The 21,204-nt window shown below is 41.0% G+C and overlaps 5 protein-coding genes across 21 annotated transcripts; 4 read left to right on the forward strand and 1 right to left on the reverse strand.

Annotated features, from left to right (window-relative positions):
- Positions 1–1,522: 1,522 nt before the first annotated feature.
- LOC107271822 (ATP-dependent helicase brm) lies at positions 1,523–21,181 on the reverse strand. Of its 16 annotated transcripts, none has more exons than XM_025089121.1 (17): positions 21,010–21,181; positions 20,416–20,728; positions 20,089–20,100; positions 15,362–15,523; positions 8,214–9,481; positions 7,971–8,044; positions 6,681–7,573; positions 6,366–6,600; positions 6,063–6,253; positions 5,836–5,993; positions 5,328–5,748; positions 5,088–5,254; positions 4,812–5,003; positions 3,543–4,737; positions 3,284–3,458; positions 3,057–3,213; positions 1,523–2,145 (listed from the first exon to the last, which is right to left on the reverse strand). In XM_025089121.1, the coding sequence occupies exons 2-16, from the start codon at positions 20,686–20,688 to the stop codon at positions 3,068–3,070; spliced, it is 5,562 nt and encodes a 1,853-aa protein (XP_024944889.1). In that variant the 5' UTR covers positions 20,689–20,728; positions 21,010–21,181; the 3' UTR covers positions 1,523–2,145; positions 3,057–3,067. The 16 variants fall into 16 exon arrangements, with proteins under 16 accessions (XP_024944889.1, XP_024944888.1, XP_024944887.1 ...); XM_025089120.1 differs by having other exon boundaries at positions 3,045–3,213; XM_025089119.1 differs by adding an exon at positions 20,832–20,889 and having other exon boundaries at positions 1,523–3,213.
- On the forward strand, positions 12,018–14,243 carry LOC107271829 (inositol monophosphatase 1). Its single transcript, XM_015748288.2, has 5 exons — positions 12,018–12,218; positions 12,706–12,839; positions 13,042–13,304; positions 13,392–13,649; positions 13,761–14,243. Exons 1-5 carry the CDS (start codon positions 12,150–12,152, stop codon positions 13,889–13,891), a joined length of 855 nt encoding a protein of 284 aa, XP_015603774.1. The 5' UTR covers positions 12,018–12,149; the 3' UTR covers positions 13,892–14,243.
- LOC107271831 (inositol monophosphatase 2) lies at positions 14,758–16,287 on the forward strand. Its single transcript, XM_025089138.1, has 4 exons — positions 14,758–14,912; positions 15,057–15,190; positions 15,825–15,976; positions 16,058–16,287. The coding sequence occupies exons 1-4, from the start codon at positions 14,844–14,846 to the stop codon at positions 16,183–16,185; spliced, it is 483 nt and encodes a 160-aa protein (XP_024944906.1). The 5' UTR covers positions 14,758–14,843; the 3' UTR covers positions 16,186–16,287.
- LOC107271833 (inositol monophosphatase 2) lies at positions 16,452–18,038 on the forward strand. The gene is made up of 6 exons (XM_015748291.1): positions 16,452–16,807; positions 16,884–17,017; positions 17,075–17,331; positions 17,408–17,513; positions 17,577–17,737; positions 17,827–18,038. Exons 1-6 carry the CDS (start codon positions 16,745–16,747, stop codon positions 17,943–17,945), a joined length of 840 nt encoding a protein of 279 aa, XP_015603777.1. The 5' UTR covers positions 16,452–16,744; the 3' UTR covers positions 17,946–18,038.
- Positions 18,286–20,570, forward strand: LOC107271832 (inositol monophosphatase 2). Of its 2 annotated transcripts, XM_025089135.1 has the most exons (7): positions 18,286–18,743; positions 18,806–18,939; positions 19,010–19,272; positions 19,690–19,795; positions 19,878–20,029; positions 20,105–20,252; positions 20,433–20,570. In XM_025089135.1, exons 1-6 carry the CDS (start codon positions 18,675–18,677, stop codon positions 20,224–20,226), a joined length of 846 nt encoding a protein of 281 aa, XP_024944903.1. In that variant the 5' UTR covers positions 18,286–18,674; the 3' UTR covers positions 20,227–20,252; positions 20,433–20,570. The 2 variants fall into 2 exon arrangements, with proteins under 2 accessions (XP_024944903.1, XP_015603776.1); XM_015748290.2 differs by lacking the exon at positions 20,433–20,570 and having other exon boundaries at positions 18,287–18,743; positions 20,105–20,333.
- Positions 21,182–21,204: the final 23 nt, after the last annotated feature.

A 21,204-nucleotide genomic window follows, 5' to 3' on the forward strand; every position in this document is an offset into this window, starting at 1 on the left:
ACACGTATATTATATTGTAGTTATATTTTAATATATTTCTAATAGTATTGATATTACTAATCTCTCGCGGACTGTATATGTACATCTGTACTTTGTGTACTGTATCATTATTGCATTTGTTGAATAAATTATTTTGTAACACTTATACACTTTGATATTATTTTGCCCTATGCGAATATCCCAGAGTAAGAATGAGTTCTGTCTCTCTCTTACTCTCCTCCGTCCTAACTGCATCCTTCACCTACTCCTTATATAGTTTGATATTCAATTCTCGAAATTGCACCTCTGGGAGGCTGCATCTCGAAAACGGCTAGGTTTAGAGCTTTTTCCTTGTAATTTTGAAAGATCTCTTAATGCAGAAAGTCAGAATACTCCATAGAAGAGGCTGGTACAGGTTAGATTGCGATAGGGCCACTTTCAAAAAATTCCTTTACTTTTTGGTTCTCGCAGACTTTTTTTTGAATTTTGAACTTATGAAGCATTCATATTAAAGAATTCGCATTAGTTCGAATTTTTGCCGATAAGAGGGCAGCACCTCCTGGGCATGATATGTGGCGCCATCTCTGAGAGAACGAATGAACTTTCTCGATAAAATAATTCCGAATTCAATTGAAAAATCCCATCGTCGAAATTTCAATGGATAAATTCTTATTAAAGAATTCGCATTAGTTCAAATTTTCGCCGATAAGGGGGCAGCACCTCCTGGGCATGATATGTGGCGCCATCTCTGAGAGAACGAATGAACTTTCTCGATAAAATAATTCCGAATTCAATTGAAAAATCCCATCGTCGAAATTTCAATGGATAAATTCTTATTAAAGAATTCGCATTAGTTCAAATTTTCGCCGATAAGGGGGCAGCACCTCCTGGGCATGATATGTGGCGCCATCTCTGAGAGAACGAATGAACTTTCTCGATAAAATAATTCCGAATTCAATTGAAAAATCCCATCGTCGAAATTTCAATGGATAAATTCTTATTAAAGAATTCGCATTAGTTCAAATTTTCGCCGATAAGGGGGCAGCACCTCCTGGGCATGATATGTGGCGCCATCTCTGAGAGAACGAATGAACTTTCTCGATAAAATAATTCCGAATTCAATTGAAAAATTCCATCGTCGAAATTTCAATGGATAAATTCTTATTAAGGAATTCGCATTAGTTCGAAATTTCGCCGATAAGAGGGCAGCACCTCCTGGGCATGATATGTGGCGCCATCTCTGAGAGAACGAGTGAACTTTCTCGATAAAATAATTCCGAATTCAATTGAAAAATCCCATCGTCGAAATTTCAATGGATAAATTCTTATTAAAGAATTCGCATTAGTTCGAATTTTCGCCGATAAGGTGGCAGCACCTCCTGGGCATGATAAGTGGCGCCATCTCTGAGACAACGAGTGAACTTTGTTCGACAATATAATTCCGAATGCAATTTGAAAATCGCATCGTCGAAAATTTCAGTGGGTTAATTCTTATTAAAGATTTCGGAACCAACAAAGTTTGCAATAAAATTAACATATTTTATTTCCTTTCATTGGTCTTTATTATCTCATGTTTATATATGTACGTACAAGCTACAGTTACATTACGATATAACGATTAAGATCCATCATTCTTTTTCTAGTCTTTGTAAGAATTCATTGAGAAATAGTAAATCGTCGGGTCGCACGTCTCTTAACGCATTGTAAAATAAAAAATGGCGCTCGAGCCGCGTTTTCAAATGTCTCGTGTCCGTCATTCTCGATTCACCATCAGTATTCATCTCTTTCTTTGTATTTGTTATTATGTAAACGTGGCCCGAGTGGCTCTATTTTCTAAGCGATCGCTTTTCCCATAAGGGATAACAATAGCGATTAATTTGAATTTGTCCAAAAATTTCAATATTCGCTCTCGACGCGTAGCCCACAGGTACATTAATCGGTGCATGCGCGGAGACTCGATTTGTTACATAATTTATTATTACTAAGTTAATACTTTGTAAAATATCGATCCCTGAAGCGGTGTTGATCTGCGAGATACGAGCCGAAAATGAGAAGAAAAAATATATGAACAAAGAAAAATTAAATATTTTTTTCGGAGAGAAGAATGTTGAAACTCCTACATACCCATCTTGTTTATAAGTGCTTATTTCTTATGAGTCCTCGCAGCTATGCAAAAGAGACAAAAACACTTTACATAAGAACCTGGTCCATTTTTGCCTACGGTTGATGATACTAGTTTTCTTATTTGCTTAAGACCCAAATTTCCCGATTGGTATATGAGTCACGTGAGGCAGGACATATTTCTAATCATATAGCGTCACTATAAAGTAAACTGAAATGTTTAATAACAATATCGGAAATGTGATTTTTCAGTGCGCAGGTTCTATTTTGGAATGCTGATTTTTTAAATGGGTAGAGAAAGGAGACATCGTCGCTAATTCGACAGTTCTTTCGTTTCTCAACCGAATGACAGAGCCAACCCAGTTTCCACAATCAAGAGTGATTAAAAAACGAGACAAAAAAATTGAAAAAGGAAAAGGTGCACGATCGTTTCTACCGCAAGTTCGTACTAACGTTTGTAGAAATAAAGCGTAAGTATACATAATTACATTAGCGGGAACGCAAACGTGAAAGGGCAGCCATTGGCGAATCGTACTTTATACCTAAGTGTCTACTGTACATTTGTGGACAATCAAATATATAAATGATTGCACAGAAATTTGTCTCCAATAAAATCGCAATTTTAGAAGAAGAAAAATAAAAAAGAAAATGGTAGTCGTTTAAGTATGACAATTTACAGTTAAACAAACGTTTTGCAACGGTTACCTCTCGATGAGCGTTGTTTCAATGAAAACGACTATATTTCTACACGCGTTACTACACAGATGTAGGGATACTGACCCTGTCACGTGTATAATAATAATAATAATAATTATACCTTTCATTGAAAAAAATCATTTCCCTTCATTACGATATCTGACCGAACTTTCTGTCTATCGGCTAATTAAAGGCTGCGATAACTCGCGGGAAAGCCAATAATTCACATTCGCGCACAGAACACTTACAAAAATAATCACCTATACGCTGCTCAATTGTCATCAGCGTCGTCATCGTCATCGGAAATATATTTTTTAGTCACCCGTTTTCTACGACCGCCACGACCTTCGCCCTTCTTGCCCTTTAGTTTGATCTTCATTCTCACGCTCGAATCTGCATCTGAACCATCCTCGCCATCTGTTGCGAAACAAAGAACATGTATCACATAAAACCCAAGTCTTGACAATGTACATCCTTGTGTACACACCTTTATCATCAGCATCGGAAGTGTTACCCTCTGCCTCGAGGCGCTGTCTAGCATTCGTGAAGACGGACTGTAGAACGATGGAGTCTTCGTGAATAAGAGACGCTTCCTCATTGTAGATTTGTGCATTTTTGCACAGTTGCATAAAATCTTTCTCAAGCTCGTCAAAGTCCGAGTACTGGCGATTCAAAAAAGGAACCATTATTGGAATAGAACCGTAGAAGATAATCTGATTGACGAATTATAAGATGCCAAGACTTACCTTTCCTTCGTCGATCTTTTGCAAGAGCTTGTTGATTGTCAGTGGCTTCTTAATGATCTCATAATAGTCTGGCAATTCTCTCCTGGATGGCAGTTTCATGAAAGGTTCGCTGAGTAATCTACCATCGGTGCTGTCAGTATAATTGACAACGACCATTATTAATTTCTTCATCGCTCTCTTCATTTTAGGATCAACTGTAGCTCCAGCGCCCCTTCGTTTCTTCGGTGTAGGCTCATCCTCCTCCTCGCCCTTTTTCTTACGTTTCCGTGTCTTCTTCTTCTTTTTGTCGTCCTCTTCTTCCTCCTCATACTCGGCGACATCATCATCAATGGCTTTAAGCCATTCTTTCTCGGTGAGACTATCCGAATAATCGACTTCTTTACGTTGACGAGATCCTCTTCCCAAGAATCTTTCTTCATCTTCCTCGTAGGTCCACCTCTCCACTTCATCGTCGTCCTTAACGAGCCAATCAGGAAGTTCAGCTTCTTCTAACAACCGTGACTTCCTGTTGGGTCCTAACTTGGCCTCTTCTCTTCTTCGCTCCAGATCTAATTTCTGGAATGTCTCGAATTCACCCTCAGTTCTTGCTATCATCTGATTGACAGTCTCGTCGTCGGGAACTTCGTTTTCCTCCTCGTCGTCAGCATCATCTTGATGCAGGATACTCTGGAGAAACTGCTGACGTTCCGAGCCCGTTGACTTTTGATCGAACATTCCAGCCTGGATGACTTTCTCGTCCATGTTCAACTTGTATCTAGCTGCGGCCAATATTCTCTCTTCCACGGAATTGACTGTCATGAGACGCAGGACACGCACCTCGTTCTTTTGACCAATACGATGCGCTCTGTCTTGAGCCTGCAGATCCTGATGGGGATTCCAGTCGGAATCAAATATAATAACAGTGTCGGCTGCTTGGAGATTCAAACCCAAACCACCAGCCCTGGTAGAGAGCAAGAACAGAAAATATTCAGATCCAGGATCATTAAACTTCTTCAAAAGGTCGCCTCTGTCCTCGGCCTTAGTGGTACCGTCCAGTCGCAAATACATAAATCCTCGCCAGCCTAGATAATCCTCCATGATCGTCATTAATTGTGTCATTTGACAGAAGAGTAGGACACGATGATTCGTTGCTTTCAGTTTTGGCAAAATGCGATCGAGCAATTCGAATTTTCCGGATGCTCGAAATAGATCGGGACTTAAAAGGACATAAAGAAAAATACGAATTAACGATAGTTCCAAAAATTACATAGAGCTAAATCATATACATACCCAGTAATGACTGCAGATCCTTGAGTCCCGACATGTTCGCAATATTTCTCTTCTATAGCTTGAAACATGAAGGGGTGGTTGCAAAGCTTCCGAAGCTGAACAATCGTGTTCATCAGTGCCTTAGCGCCACCTTTACCCTGTTTACCCTTTTCAGAGCCGTCAGTCAGTAGAACACCCTTACTCTGCATATGTCTAATAAAAAAGAAAGTTCTCATTTGCACGAAGAAAATAATAATTAAAAAGAATAAAATATGTCATTATCCAGGATGTACTTACTTGTAGAGAACCTTTTGGAGGCCAGACATGTCGCATTTGATAATATATTCAACCTTGTCGGGAAGTTGCGATTCTACCTCCTTCTTGAGACGTCTGAGCAAGAACGGACGCAGCACTTTGTGAAGACGTCGAATGATCAAAATAGTTTCTTCCTCGTTCAATTCAACCTGAAGGATAAGATTAATGCTAGAGATATTCAAGATTCCCAGTAATCTCATGTCGGTCATAAGTGTTACGTACCTTCTCTCCTGTAGTAGCAAAGGGTGCGTTAAACCATTGTTCAAACGTGCTGCAAGACTTGAAGATCGAGGGCAAAAGGAAATTCAGCAGAGCCCAAAGCTCAGGCAACTTGTTTTGCAGCGGAGTACCAGTGAGTAGGAGCCGATGAGGAGCCAGATAATGAGTGTTCAGAACCTGAGTAAGCTTACAGTGATGATTTTTCATTCTGTGACCCTCGTCGATAATCATGTACTTCCATTGAAGTTTCGCCAGGACGCCCTTGTCTTTGATGACGTACTCGTAGGTGGTCAGGAGAACGTTGAACTTGGTGGCCCTCATCTGGGACTGTATAGCCCTTCGACCGGCTGGCGAACCTTTGTAAGATACAACTACCACGCTCGGTGCCCACTTTTCAAATTCCAAAACCCAATTTGAGAGCGTTCTAAAAAATTGTGACATTGTGGCCATGTGATTGGCTAGGCTTTTGATTGTTTCATTTCTTCATAATAATTTTAATAGGATGCCTTACGACAAAGGTACGATGATGAGGAATGGTCCATTCACTTTTTTCTTCTCCATCAGATACGTCACTAGAGCAATCGTTTGAATAGTTTTACCGAGACCCATCTCGTCAGCCAGGATACCGTTAAGATTGTTATTAAACAAGGATACAAGCCATTCCAGACCCTAAAAGTATCAGTTATACAAAAGCCAGTACTCTAAAAAAACACGCAATAATTTTCATTAGGAATTAACCTTGATCTGATATTCCTTGAGTTTGCCATTGACCATGATAGAAGCTTGCTCAGTAACGACTTCGTGAACGGTATGCGCAATACTATAATAGGTTTGTTCTTCTGTCTTATATTCATCGTCCTCGACCTTAGCCTTATGAAGAGGTTTCTTAGCCTTATCTTCCTCACAATCACCCATTGCTTTTTCTTTGTCTACAAAATAGAAAAAGAAAGTTAAGATGATATAATTGTAAAGCAGTTAATACTATTAAGTATATGAATAATACGGATAGTTGAAATTAAACACTATTGGAAGAAAACGTACTACGCAATTTATTCTCACTTTCATCATCATCGTCGTCATCGTCGTCTCCTTCGCTGTCGGAATCAATGGGTTCCCACCCTGGATGAGACTCAAGGAACGAAGAAAGCTGACTCATCAGCGGCGCTTCATCACCAGTGAGGGTACGTCCAGTGGAGGTCTCAATCACGCCAACCCTGGTGTCGTCGTTCGTAGTACCATCCTCGCCATTCTCGCTATCCTGTAACTTCTTCTTCTTCTGGACAATAGAGATTCCTTAAATACCATATTACAAGAAGAGGACGTACGTTGACGACCTCTAGGAATTTTTACACCTACCTTCTTACGCTTCTGCTCCTCGACCTGTTTTCTCTTTTGTTCAATTTTGTGCTGCTTCACCATCTCCGTCAGATTGCTAATGTACTCATCAGTTTGAGACAAAAGGAATGCCAGGCGCTTGTCTTTTTTCTGATCGATCAACTTCCTGTAACCTTCTTCATCCTCCGCCATAAGACGTCTCATACGTTCCTTTTCGATCCTCTCTTGTTCCTTTTTCTGTTCTCTTTCGGCATTCGCATGGTAATTCAGAACAGCTTTGTTCAATCTAGCCAGCTTGGCGACGTTATTGCGATGGAATTCCTTAAAGTCCTTGCCGTGCTGAAGAACCGAACTCAAGAACTCTTGGTGTTTCTGCCTACGCTTCCTCTCGGCCTCGAGTTTCTGTTGCTTCTCAAGCTTTTCCGTAGCACGGGCCTCCCGGAGACCCTGCTTCTTGGTACGCTTGTATGCCTTCACGTTCACTGCTGTCTCCAGAGTGGTGTCTTTGCGAGTACAGGCTATTATTTCAGATCTTAATTGACGTTGGAAGTTCAGAACTCGCAGCATTCGCAACTCGATTTGAGCTTGAACGCGGAGATCCTCAGGCATGTTGGTCGGCAAGTTGCTTAACTGTTCCATGCGAAGTGCTATACGCGCTGCTACTCTATTTTCGCGTTCCTGAAGTATAAGAAGAGGATCGAGACCAGCTGGTTTAGCGACGCTGGTTACCCTATTCGTTTTGGCTCCTGGTGGCGGCGGTTGCTGCTGCTGTGGAGTTTGAGATCCTGGTCTTGGTGGGCCAGTAGGTCCCATCACATTGGGGCCAGGCAACTGAGGTCCAGTGGGAGCAACCGGTCCTTGAGAAGGATCCATGGGACGCTGTGCCATACCTGGAGGAGGAGGAGGTGCTCCACCTGTTTAGGTCCATTTTTAATCAGGATTCCGTCCCGTGGGATCATTCTACTCTACTTTTGTTATTCCAAATAGAATCACTAAGCAACGATATAGACATTTCATAATTATATCGTACAACGTGCGTTTTATTGCTAGAGGACTCAGTGACAACGATACATAAAAATTAATTGCTTACACAACAAGTTGAAGATATGGGAATACAATTTAAACATCGATAAAGAAATCTTAACTCTTGATAGAACATAAATGCGTGCGCAGCAGGCAAGTTAGACTATAATAAGCTAGGAAAAGAAATCCAAAACAAAAGAATGAGTAGTCACCCATAATACAAGAAATAAAACGGAATATGTATGGCCGAATACTAAAGAGAAAGAGAGAGTGATTGAATATTCATACCTTGAACAGCAAGTGCTAGCTGTTGCGACAACGGTTGGTTTCGCGCCAATAGTCGATAGGCCATTATCTGTAAACTGGATATGAATAATATGTTATTATTTAATGATTTCAAGGTACGCTTACGAAACGAACTTATTGTCTAGCCGTAAATAGTAATTATTGACCCTGAGAATTAGGAGAAATAAATATTTAGGTAAAATAGTTTTTATACAAATTTATATAAAACATATGGTGTTAACATACCGAAGTTGCTGTAATTGTTGAGAACTAAATGACTGCTTCTCTCCCATGTTACTTCCTTGGCGAGCCCTTAATGCGAGGAGCTGAGAATATCGTGGATCTTCCTGAAGTCCCTTCTCTTCCATGGAATCTATAGCTTTTTGAAGGGCGTTTAAATTTTCCTGTCCAGGCCCGGGGGGTCCGGGAGGCCCACCAGGACCAATTTGTCCAGGACCGGTTTGACTCATTTGATTCACGGGTCCACCTGGACCCATTGGCCCAGGACCTCCAGGTAACATCTGTCCCTGATTCTGTCCACCAGGACCCATTTGTCCAGGAGGATTTTGACCTCCAACAGGACCCAACTGGCCTCCAGCACCTCCAGGTCCCATTGGTCCGCCAGGTCCACCAGGTCCCATCTGACCGCCAGGTCCGCCAGGACCCATTTGCCCTCCAGGTCCGGTGCCTGGTCCCATTTGTCCTGCAGGCCCGTTGGGGCCCATTTGTCCTCCTCCTCCGCCAGGTCCCATTTGTCCACCAGGTCCGCCCATGCTCATCTGACCTCCCGGTCCTCCCATACCCATCTGCCCTGGACCATTCGGACCCATTTGTCCGCCAGGTCCAACTGGTCCCATTGGATTAGGACCCCCGGGACCCATTTGACTAGGACCGCCGGGTACCATTGAGTTCGGTCCACCCGGACCCATCTGATTTGGACCACCAGGTCCCATTTGACTAGGACCTCCAGGTCCTAATTGAGCAGGACCACCGTGGCCACCCATTCCGTGACCACCAGGACCACCTGGAGGCATTTGTCCGGGTCCTCCAGGTCCTAAATGCCCGCCAGGTCCTGTAGCATTTATATGTCCTGGTCCTGGAGGTCCGCTCATATGCCCTGGACCACCTGGTACCATTTGCGAATTTTGAGGTCCTCCGGGTCCCATCTGAGGTCCGGGTCCACTCTGAGGGCCGCTAGGACCCATTTGTACTGGTCCTCCTTGTCCCATGTGTGGTCCCCCTTGCGGTCCTCCAGTTTGACCCATATGTCCAGGACCCATTTGCCCAGGTCCTCCAGGTCCCATTTGCCCAGGACCACCAGGTCCCATTTGCCCAGGTCCTCCAGGTCCCATTTGTCCAGGTCCATTCGGACCCATTTGCCCTGGACCTCCTGGTACCATATGTGATCCACTTTGCGGTCCGTTGGGTCCCATCTGGCCCGGGCCCATCGGGCCACCAGGTCCTTGCTGAGATCCTGGTCCAGGTCCTCCAGGACCACCAGGTCCACCTTGACCCTAAACACAGAACATCAAGTTACGTAATATTTTCTCATTTAACAGTAATTCTTTATCGGAAATGCTACGTTCTTTCATATCTTGAGTCATGAACGCAATTAACATTTTTTTAACGTCTGCCTTAATACTAGGAATTAAGAAAAAGTTGTCTCTGCAAAAATTCGTTACTTTATGACACGCATCGTTCCCTTATCTATAATACGTAGCAAAAGACCAACTCGTACGAGAACTCTGACTACGGCGTAAAGGAATTCATGACATACATCAATTACGATACGAGCAGACAAAATCAAATTAAAATTAAAAAAACAGAATCCGATTTCGTGTTTATTATGAAAATTTTACTACCCTCAATTTTTCCAGTGACGCGCACAAGTTTTTCTATTGCTTAGGCGAATTTTAACGGAGTCCCAGCAGGTAGCCAAACTCCATCATACCTAGGACCTTCAATAAAAGGTGACCTCGCATTTACAGAATGTTTTCTGTATGCGAAGGAAATTTCCATGTTAAACCCGAAACAATGTATATGCATTATTATTCAAAAGCAATAACATCTCAAAGGAAATCTTCCGCTCCCGAAGCGGCTCTCTCGGTCAATTGTTTGATTGGCTGGTGTAATCGACTTTGATTCGAATCCGTCTACTGGCTTCTCTTCTCTAGCTCTAGCATTATAGCCAATCTAAAAAACTACAATTGGACGAAGCAATGAAGCGTTTCAAAAACGGCCACAAAGAGTGCTCGTGTTCGCGCATAATAGTCCAAGAAAAATCTATATTTTCATTGGCTTCCCCCTTGTCTCTCAAGTACTTCTGTCAATGTGCGCGTCATAGCCAAACGATGCTCAGAGCAGCCGACTACCTAAAATCGCGAATTCCAAAGTTCATATTCTCAAGTTACTTCATATTTTCCATACTTGAAGAATTTACTGACCTAAGTCAACTTGATCTCAATGCTATGAAGTGAAATTAGTCGGTTGTTTAGTATGCGGGACAAATACTCTCTGTCGTTTGACAATAAGAAATACCATAATCTCTGTCATGACTGGTTTAACGAAAAGCGAATGAAGTTTGCAAAGCCACATGAGAGAAAAGTGCATTGCGACGCTTCGGGACGCCATGGAATTTTCCACAGTGGAGGGTTGACCCTAAGAAGAATATCAGACCATCCCCTCGAGACAATAGGACAATTTCTACAACGTGTATTTTGACTTTGGAGAAGCAGAAACTCTTAAACAGCGAAACTGCAACTGAACGTGTTTTCGAATCTACGAAATTAATTCGAGCACCGCTAGTTGCGTAACTGCATAATATGCATCTTGATTTCCCGTCAGAAAACAATGCCGTAAATTAATGTCTCATTTTATCCGAACAAACCGATTATTTTTATCGGCCGTAGCTAATTTTTCACTTTTCAATTGAGCAAATCGCTCAGCAAAAAACCACGACAACTTACCCGAATGAAAAAACAGAGCATGTGATGAACATGACACTTCCCTATCGCATACAGATGAAGAACCAGACGGACTTTATCTGCCGCCAATATCGCTTAGAGTCACTTAATTTTTTCATAGGAATGATAGTTCACAATAGACATAATAATATGAGCTAATCTTAAGGAATAAGTATCGTAAAATTCTCACGCTTCGTATGGGTTATCGCATGCAAATCCCATCGAATCTGGATTAATGAACATTTTTATCGATGATTAGTAAGTATACGTACTTATGTGTACAGTATGATTGTGATTTTCAAAAGAATACAAAAACTGTCTTTTCTTCTCTTGTCCTACACTATCTCTCTCCTTTTCTCTCTCGCTTTTATTCACTCTCGTAAAATAACTCGAAAGCAAAAACCGATGAAGTTTTCTTACTGAGGGGGTATCAATTCTATGGGACGTCATGTTCCTAGCACGTGACTCTGACCAGCCTGCGGCGTGCTCAAAGCATGAAAGGCTCATGTATATACAACAAAAATAAAGGCAACTATAGTTCTGACATACTAAAGCCACGTGTTCGTTGCTAGTCACTGCACCTGTAACAGGTACACCTATCAAGCACGCACGCGACGCATGCACCTATCAAAATGTTAACAGATTTGTGAATTTCGTCTATTCAATCGAAACAGTGGGTACAAGATTTAAAAAAATCTAATTAACAATATAAAAAAAAAGTTTTGCATAAGCAAATTAACTAGTCACAGAATCACAAAATGAATATGATTTTCGTCCTTCTTTTGCACTAAATTGCTACATTTGTAGCCACAAACTTTCACTCGACGTAAAATCCCTTTAACGGACTCTCACATCGTAAAGTACACAGTGGACAGTACAGATTCTAATTCTGCTTAATGCTCAGCGTCACAAAGTTTCCATAGGGATGAAATACGTATAGTCACAGAGTAGAGTATTTGAAGTGGACAATGTGTAGCTATGGAAAAGAACCCAGCAGAATTCAATTCTTGTTAAGTCAAATGAACGTTGTTTGGCGGAGGTGGGGGTCGAACGTTGACACAATAAATACTGAGCTTGCACGGACAGCACGTTACTCCAGCACAAGCGACCAAACAGTTAAGAGTACATTGGTTAGCAGTGGTCAACGTTAGAGCTACATCTCAACTTCTTCTTCGACTTCGCTCTACTCGTCATTCTTGTTTTGTGAATTCCATCAAGAATGGCTTCCCAAATCGAACTTGACCGTTATTATGAATTCGTCATGAAACTTACGATGGAATCTGCTAAGGTAGGAACGTCTTAAGAAATTCATTTTTTTTTTTCCGTTTGAATCGTATCGTTATCTGAACTTACCCTTCATTGCTACATTCGTTAATACATATGTACTTGCTGTCACACAATAATACATAAAATTGATTAATCTTGTTTATCCATAACTGAACATTTATTACTGACAAAAGTTTATGCATGCCCGTTTAACGCGAGAAACGGTTAAATCGATAAAAATGTGAAGTTCCTTCGTAAACATAAATGACCGTTTATCGATTCAGGAAATATCTACTATTCACGAAGAATATGAATATTTATTTACCAGCAGTGATTCTAGCTTGACTAAATAACCCCAGAGATAAACATAGAAATCCGTAATCTGCTCGTGCTTGTCACCACTGTATTCTCCGGTTGAAGAATAACCAACAGCTTGTCACAACAGACACCCTATATACACCGATCGAACGTCCATCTCCAATTGTGATTGAGATAATGAATTATTTTAGGTGATTCGAGATGCCTTTCAAGGTGGCAAAAATATCGAGACCAAAGCCGGTGACTGGGATCTGGTGACACAGTACGATCGAAAAGTGGAGGAAATTTTGATTGCCGGATTAGCCAAGGAATTTCCCAACCATAAGTACGTTTGATCTAGCATATCGTCTAATAAAGCATATCAATGCCTAAATTGTGCGAGGGAATAAGTGCAAACCTAATGTTGGAAAGCTGCACTACTTGCTCCATGTATTTTTCAATTATAGCCGACTTTACTTTAATGTCGACCAAGCAATGGTTTCTGAATTCTGCATTGTCTCTAACCAATTCTCCTTCTGCGTATGCAGATTCATCGGTGAGGAAACTGTTTCGTCGAACAATTTCTTACCACCTCTAACCGATGCTCCAACTTGGATCATTGATCCGATCGACGGAACGACCAACTTTGTTCACTCCTTCCCACATACATGCATCTCCATAGCCCTGGCGATCAACAAGCAGCTGGAACTGGGAATTGTCTATAATCCGATCCTGGAGCAAATGTTCACTGCCAGAAGAGGACGTGGTGCTTTCCTTAATGGGAAACCAATCGTGAGCTCCAATGTCCAAGGTGAGCAAAAAGAACTGGAGAAAATTGTGTAGCTACATATCTGGCAATTGACTGGAACTAAATCTGAGTGATTTTGGAATCTTACAGAATTGGGTAGCTCTCTGGTTTGCATCGAGGCGTCGTACGCGACCATCCCAGAGATCAGGGACGTCATCCTCGGGAGACTAGAAGCCTTTGTCTCTATTGCTCATGGAATAAGGACCCTAGGTTCCGCAGCACTGACACTCTGTCACGTTGCGATGGGAGCAGCCGAAGCTTATCATACTGACAACCTGATGCCCTGGGACGTAGCAGCTGGAGTTCTCATTATCAGAGAAGCTGGAGGAGTCGTCATTGACACCAGTGGTGAGATTTTCTTCTTCGTATAGATTCTACTCTTTCACGTGAGCTAACTCTAAAACGATAGAAATGTCAATTTGCGAAAGTGATAATGAAAATTTGTCATACGTGTTTCAGGAGGAGAGTTCAATGTGATGAACCCCAAAGTCCTAGCCGTCGGCAATCATAAACTAGCCCAAGAATTGGTCAAGCTGATAAAACACGCTGATAACAAAACCCAACAGAAGAGGTTAGCTGCTATGCAGTAAAGATGCCTCGAGAAGTCAGTATCAGTGGAGCATTGGGATGGGTGAGAAACTTTGAAAAATTTCAAAGGATGACAGCTCAAACGTTTGACTGCCCTGAACGGAAGGTCTCGCCCACTTTATTCAGAGTCTCGAGGGAAGAGTCACTTGTACCTAAAATTATGCGAATAGCTCAGTAGATTTATTTAAATCGGATTAAAATCCTGTCGATCATGTATTATTTAATTGCTATGAATTGTAAATATTTCACAACACTTATGTAGCTCTTAAAAATTCTTACCTAGCAATCGTCGACAACAATTAGAACTGTCTCAAGTAATAAGGCATAAGATAAAGAAAGCAAAGATATTAACAACTAACGAAATTAATCACTTGCCAAGCATAAAAGCACACGAAGGAAGTGGACACGAAAAACTTGCATAGTATTTCGGCATGCGACAGCGCGCAGAAACAAGAACGGCAACAAGTAAATTTAACGCGTTCTTTGTTGATATAGTAATTAAGCTAATTAATAAGTAGTGTAATTTTTAACATACAAACAAACAGTTATGTGAGTTTTATCAACGTATATTATACCGCCGAAGATAAAAGGAGAAAACCCTGTCAATTTCTTGTAACGTCAATTATCGCAATGTATAATAAACATTTGTCCTAAGTAATTAACGCGTCTTTGATTTTTCTCACTCGCAAAGAGGATTACGATGACGGTACAGTGAGTAGGTAAATGTGAGAGTCGCCCGAAATGACAGTCGCTTTGAAACAAGTTTGTGGCAAACAATGACAGGCACACGGCACAAACGTTATTTTCCAAGTATCGAGTTAAGAGCGGCCGGATTGCTTTATCAGCGTGTTTTTTTTTTTTTTACAGAGATACGCATCTCTCGTACGTGATAAGATGATGGTTAGTTGCCGTTAATAGTCAGTCGCGCAGCCAGGAGGATCGAGAACAGGAAAGATGGCCAGTATCAAAGAGATTGATAGATACTTCCAATTCGCTAAGGAGTTGACACTGGAGGCAGGAAAGGTTGATACGAATGTTAAAAGAATAGTCATGAAAAATGTATTAATTGTCGGCATGAGGGCACGACTGTCGACTCTCAAGACTTGAGACTTCAAAACTGTAAAGATCGTACTGCAGTGTCTGTCGTTCAAGTGTCGTATCTTACAGATCATGAGCAGTGCATACGGCCGCAAGAAAAACGTTGAGACCAAAAGCTCAGAGTGGGACCTTGTCACCGAATACGATAGACGTGTCGAGGACATGCTGATAAGAAGATTGCGTCAAGAGTTTCCGGAACACAAGTAAGATAGTACATTTTACATAGTACATCAAGATAGTACATCTTTACAAGTACATTATTATTTGTTGCGCTTTGCTTGCCGCTGGTCAATTGTCATTGTCAACTACAGATTCATTGCTGAAGAAACGGTAGGGACAGAGAAAAATATTCCTGAATTGACAGACGCACCGACCTGGTTAATAGATCCTATTGACGGCACTGTCAACTTTGTCCACTCTTTTTCACAATCCTGCATCTCTGTTGCTCTTGCTATCGGTAAGGAATTGGTCATTGGCATCATTCTCAATCCAGCAAAGGACGAGCTGTATACGGCCAAACGTGGTGAAGGTGCTTTCTATAACGGAGAACATATTCAGACCTCAGACGTTACTGGTGAATATTTCTATTCTCTTGGAATCTAGTAAGAAAATATCAATGCCCTCTTTCGACCATCAATTTTCCATACACAGAATTAAGGAAGTCTCTAGTGATACTTAACGCGGATATAAAGCGCGGTAGAAGCACGCATTACGATATTGATATGGGTCGAATGGAAGCTTTAACCAATGAAGTTCAAGGGTGAGAGATTAAAGAAATTCTTTTTAATTCAATTAAACTGCCATTTTAATGGTTTTCTTGTCTGATTTTGTGAGCAGCGTAAGAGACATAGGATCCGCTGCCTTGTCCTTGGCCTACGTAGCAGCCGGTGCCATTGACGTCTTTCAGATGGATTACCTTAAGCCCTGGGACGTAGCAGCGGGTGTTCTCATGGTACGCGAAGCTGGTGGCGTCGTCATAGATTCCCGAGGTCGATTTACGAAAACCAAACGTCTCATAGAGCCTTGTGCTTGAAGTTGTCAATGGTGAATATTAATTTTGAAAATTTCAGGGGGCGAGTGTAACATAATGCGTCCTAGAACATTAGCTGCAGCAAATGAAAAGCTGGCACGAGAAACTGCTAAGCTAATCGTGGAAACGGATTTGAAGGTTCAGCGTAAGAGACTCCAACGAACCTGATATTAAATTAATGGTTAACGAAGTTAATCAACTGTCGACGATCAAAAATTTCTTGTAATTCCTCGACCGAAAAAATACATCATAAAGTAATTGCTGGCTGTATACCTCGTCACATTTTCATTTTCCGAAATTATCTACGGCTTATGATCCTCCAAGGAGCTACAAGTCTGCTTCGTTTTTAGAAATTCGCTATAAAAATACAAAGAGATAAGTTGCTTGCCTTATCGGAGTGAATCAACAGCACTACTTAATTCAGTAATATATGCATGGCAAATAATGTCTCGAAAAGTTTGAGAATTTAGGTCATTTCGAGACGCACGAGTCGTGAGCTTGAGTAAACGAAAAAAAAACCAAACAATCAAACCGGAGACTGTATAACGAAACTTTCCTGAGAGAACGTAATAAATAGTTAACATGAACGCGAGAGTTGCCATTCCGCCTGGTACCTGAATCCTTGATAGTCCAACAGCCTAACAGCAAAGCAGGCTTATCAGTGTCTATTCATATATTTCCTGGTGAAACTGTGCTCGGTGTCTCGATGGTCTCATTCGATTAAAAAATGACTTCAGTTCAGGATGAGTATTATGAATTTGCTGTGGAACTGGCACGAGATGCAGCCAAGGTAGGAGAAAACGTTATAGATACCGAAGCGAATTAAAGAGTTTATCTAAACTAGTAATTTTGACTTTCGATGGTAGGTCCTCAAAAACTCCATTGGCAGTTTAAAAATTATGAAGGAGAAACAGGGAGATTGGGATTTGGTTACGCAGTACGACACTAAGATCGAAGAAATAATTTTAGGGCAAATCAAAATAAAATATCCTCGTCACAAGTGAGTTCAGCAAATTCATAACCGAAGTGTTAAACAATCCTAACCCTTGCTTAATAGATTCATAGCAGAGGAATCAACTGGACAAAATTTACCAGAATTGACGAATGATCCTACGTGGATCGTAGATCCTATAGATGGCACAACCAATTTTATTCATGGCTTTCCACATACTTGTGTCGTTATTGGTTTGGCAATGGAAAAAGACATGGTTCTTGGAATTGTTTATAATCCAATATTGGAACAATTCTTTAGTGCCAGAAAAGGTAAAGGCGCGTTTTTGAATGGGGAACGCATTAAAACCTCCGCAGTACAAGGTAATCTATACCAGAAAAATGATAATCGACAAGCTACAAAAATTTCTGTTTGCCTCCATTCCCATCGAATTTTCAGACATTTCTAAAGCGCTAATCTGCTTCGAACCTGGCTTTATAAAAGTTGACTACCTCAGAGAATACATGGTAGAAAGAATCGAAACAATTGCTCGTAAAGCCCAAGGGTAAGTATCGTAACTACAAATAAATCCAGTACAGCGAACAAAGAAGATTATGATCTCTTCCAGAATCCGCACTCTCGGAGTTGCCGCTATCACGTTATGCTACGTGGCGCTGGGAGTCGTGGAGGCCTATCCAATTGAGGGACCAGGAATTTCAACGTGGGACATAGCCGCAGCGTCCTTGATAATATCCGAGGCTGGTGGCGTAGTGGTGGACCGAGTGACAGGTGAGCAAGACTTCGATCATCCTTCGCAAAAGAAAAAAAAAAATGAGAATTTTCTGTCAAAGACAAATAGTCACTTCCGTTTATTTTAGGAGAAAAGGTCAATTTGATGAAACCACGGGCTATCGGCGCGTGTAACCAGAAGATCGCCAAGGAACTCATTCGGATCTTACGAGATGCTGATGCAAGAGTGGACGCAAGAAAGAAATAATCATTACAACTATTTTCTCTCAATCATCGACTCCGTCAACGTCATTGATTTTTCAGCAATAAATTTCAGACTAGTTTTTTTTCCCTTTTTAAATTGTGTATTCCTTCGAACGCCCTTATTTCACCGACAAATTCATTTACAAGATACCCGTGAAATCACGTCAGTGTGCATCATGCATAAAGTAGAGCCGATGAGCTGTTTGAAGCGTCATGAGACTCATGCGCAATCACGAACGAGAGAGAATGGCAAGTGGATATCGTGAGTCCCCGTTTACGTTTGTATCCTGGTGCCATACGAGGAATTGCTACGGGAACAAAAAAAAAGAAAACGAAGGTGAAGCATGACTGGTGCTCAGTGGATATCCAAGATTACGTAACGACTATTCATTATGGCATTTAAACGAGAAAAAGAGAGGGAAAATAAATAAAACGTCAATTCGACGCAACCATCTCCATCAGGAAAACGTGGGGTATCCCACTGACCATCCAGGGTACCTGTCGACAAATACTTGAACGTCATTATGTCATACGCATGTACTGTACCCTCTACCGTTGTCTAACTTTAAATTAAAAGTTCTATCGAAACTGATCGTGAGAGTCAGGGTTCGCCCCACCTAGAAGCATAGAGAAATTGCCAGTTAGATAGTGAAACTCGTAGCGGCTAGTTAGCGACTGGGTAAGCCAGTAAGAATAGTCACCTTAGGTGAGATAGACTAAAACACAGCTGATAATGGCTGACGAGAGAGAACTCGACGCATGTTATGAATTCGCGAAGAAGCTGGTCCTGGACGCAGGCAAGGTAACTAACGTGGTGTACTGATAAAAGAGTGTTGACTAACGAGCAATGTCAATTATCGATAGGTGATAGCGGAGGCCATTGACAAGGATAAAATTACAGAGAGTAAAGGAATCGATTGGGATCTTGTCACGGAATACGATCGTAAAGTAGAGGACGTGTTAATCAAAAGTTTATCAAACGAATATCCTACGCACAAGTGAGTTAAAGTGCAACAATAAAATATATAGTTCCTTTATAAAGAGATAGTGAAGAAAAGATGTTTCCAGATTCATTGGAGAGGAGACAGTGGCGAGGGAAGGACGTCTACCGGAGCTCACAGACGAACCGACGTGGATCATAGATCCCATTGATGGTACAGCAAATTTCGTCCACAGATTCCCGCTTACTTGCATCTCCGTTGCTCTACTTCTTAATAAGGTCACAGAAATTGGCATTGTTTACAATCCTATTTCGGATCAATTGTTTACCGCGCGACGAGGCAGAGGAGCTTTTCTCAATGGAAGAGCAATAGCAACATCTCGCGTAAAAGGTAATTCTCAGAGTATCTTCGACAGGATTCAGAGTATCTGGACTATTCACTTTCTCCTTTCAGAGGATCTTTTAGTGATTCGGCTATTTATGCACATAGGTATTAGACTGTGATATTAAGTTTACAAGATTCTTCACGCTCGATAATGAAAATTATGCCTGAGAAATAATGAATCGCATGCTAGATCGTTTGTGGCCTTCACATGCAATGAATGAGAGAGAGCAATCTCGCCATCTTTTAAACCTTTAAGTTTTGCACACTCATATCCGTTAATTATTACTTTGGAGGCAGTGTTGTTTTACAATTTTTTCCACTGATATTAAATAATTTACCTCTTTTAAGTATTTTGCATTGATTGCACGAATAAACGAGTTGTAAGGTAACAAAAAATGGTGTTTTGTTTCGGTTTTCTTTCAGATTTGATTCAAGCTCTTGTGGCTATGGAACCATGGATTGCCAAAAATGAACATTACAGAGCCAATGTTTATAGAAGAATGCATGCTGTGATTCAAGGCACTCATGGGTATTGATTCATAAAAAGTTAATAATATTTCTGAGCAATGATAAGATGTAAAATATTGATGTAAATTATTTGCATTTTGTAGTATAAGGTCTTTGGGAACTGCTGCTTTGACTTTATGTTATGTAGCCATGGGAGCAGTAGAGGCTTATCATGTAGAAAGTGTAGATTCATGGGATGTGGCTGCTGGAAAATTAATTATTGAAGAAGCTGGTGGAGTGGTTATAGATACCAATGGTGAGGCATTAATAAAGACTATTTCAGAATGAGTCTATAAATTCAAATATAAATTATACCTTATATTTTTTCTAGGTGGTAAATTGGATCTCATGACACCCAGAGTAATTGCAGCATGTAATAAAGATATGGCAGATCAACTAGTACAACTTTTTAAGGATACGATCTCTATATCTTTAGATGAAAACCTAATGTGACTTCAATTTTGTTTATAATCTATATTGTAATCAACCTTGATATACTTATCATATATATATATACACACACACATAAAATTTTATATAATATAACTTTATATCCAATAGTCTCAATTGTATTAAGCCTCATTTTCACTTAGCGTATTATTTCAATGTTTCCTTATATAAATAGACAAATATTGAACTTACTTGTGGACCCATATTAGGTGGCATTTGTTGCGGATGTGGTGGATAACTTTGCTGTTGCGATGGTGGTTGCTGTTGTGGTGGCTGGGGCATCGGTGGACCAGGAGGTGGTGGTCCACCTTGATATCCTTGCGTTGGACTATGAGGATGATGCTGTGGTGGTCCCATAGGGCTCCCTTGAGGATTTGAAGGCGATGGAGCTTGCTGAGGTGGTCCCATAGGACTTGGTGCTTGTGGAGGAGGCATAGGAGAAGATTGTGGCGAAGGACTCGCCATACTGCTTCTGTCTGACTCCAGTTTAATCAATGATTATGGCCTGCAATGATATATTAATGTACAATTTGAAAACCTCTTTAATTATAATACATCAAGAACCATTTAATGGTTGGTCATTGACTCAGCAAAAAATGAACCAAAACCTTTTGAAGCAATTCCATTAGTTAGATGGGATGCAAAGAAATAGCGTTATCAGAAGAGCTGAAATAAGGAACGGCTATTCGGAAAGATATACTGGTAAAATAATAACTAATCCAAGAGTCACTGGCCATTGTAGCATTGCAGAAAGTCCAAGATTGAATAAGCATAACCAATACGCACCGTTTTGATTCATACACTGGCCCTGGGGTTAAAGAACTCCACTGTGCTTCGTCTTGCCCATACACCGTATTCTGACTTTTACCAGGAGAAACACAAGAATTACACTGTGTCAACCAACAGTAAAACTGACGAGCACACGCCACCGGCCATTTTCCTGAAGGCTTGTGAACAGCGCTGAACAGCGCGTTGTCAGCT

This window comes from Cephus cinctus, unplaced genomic scaffold (genome assembly GCF_000341935.2).
Source record: "Cephus cinctus unplaced genomic scaffold, Ccin1 Ccin1_scaffold1043, whole genome shotgun sequence".
Lineage (NCBI taxonomy): Eukaryota > Metazoa > Arthropoda > Insecta > Hymenoptera > Cephidae > Cephus > Cephus cinctus.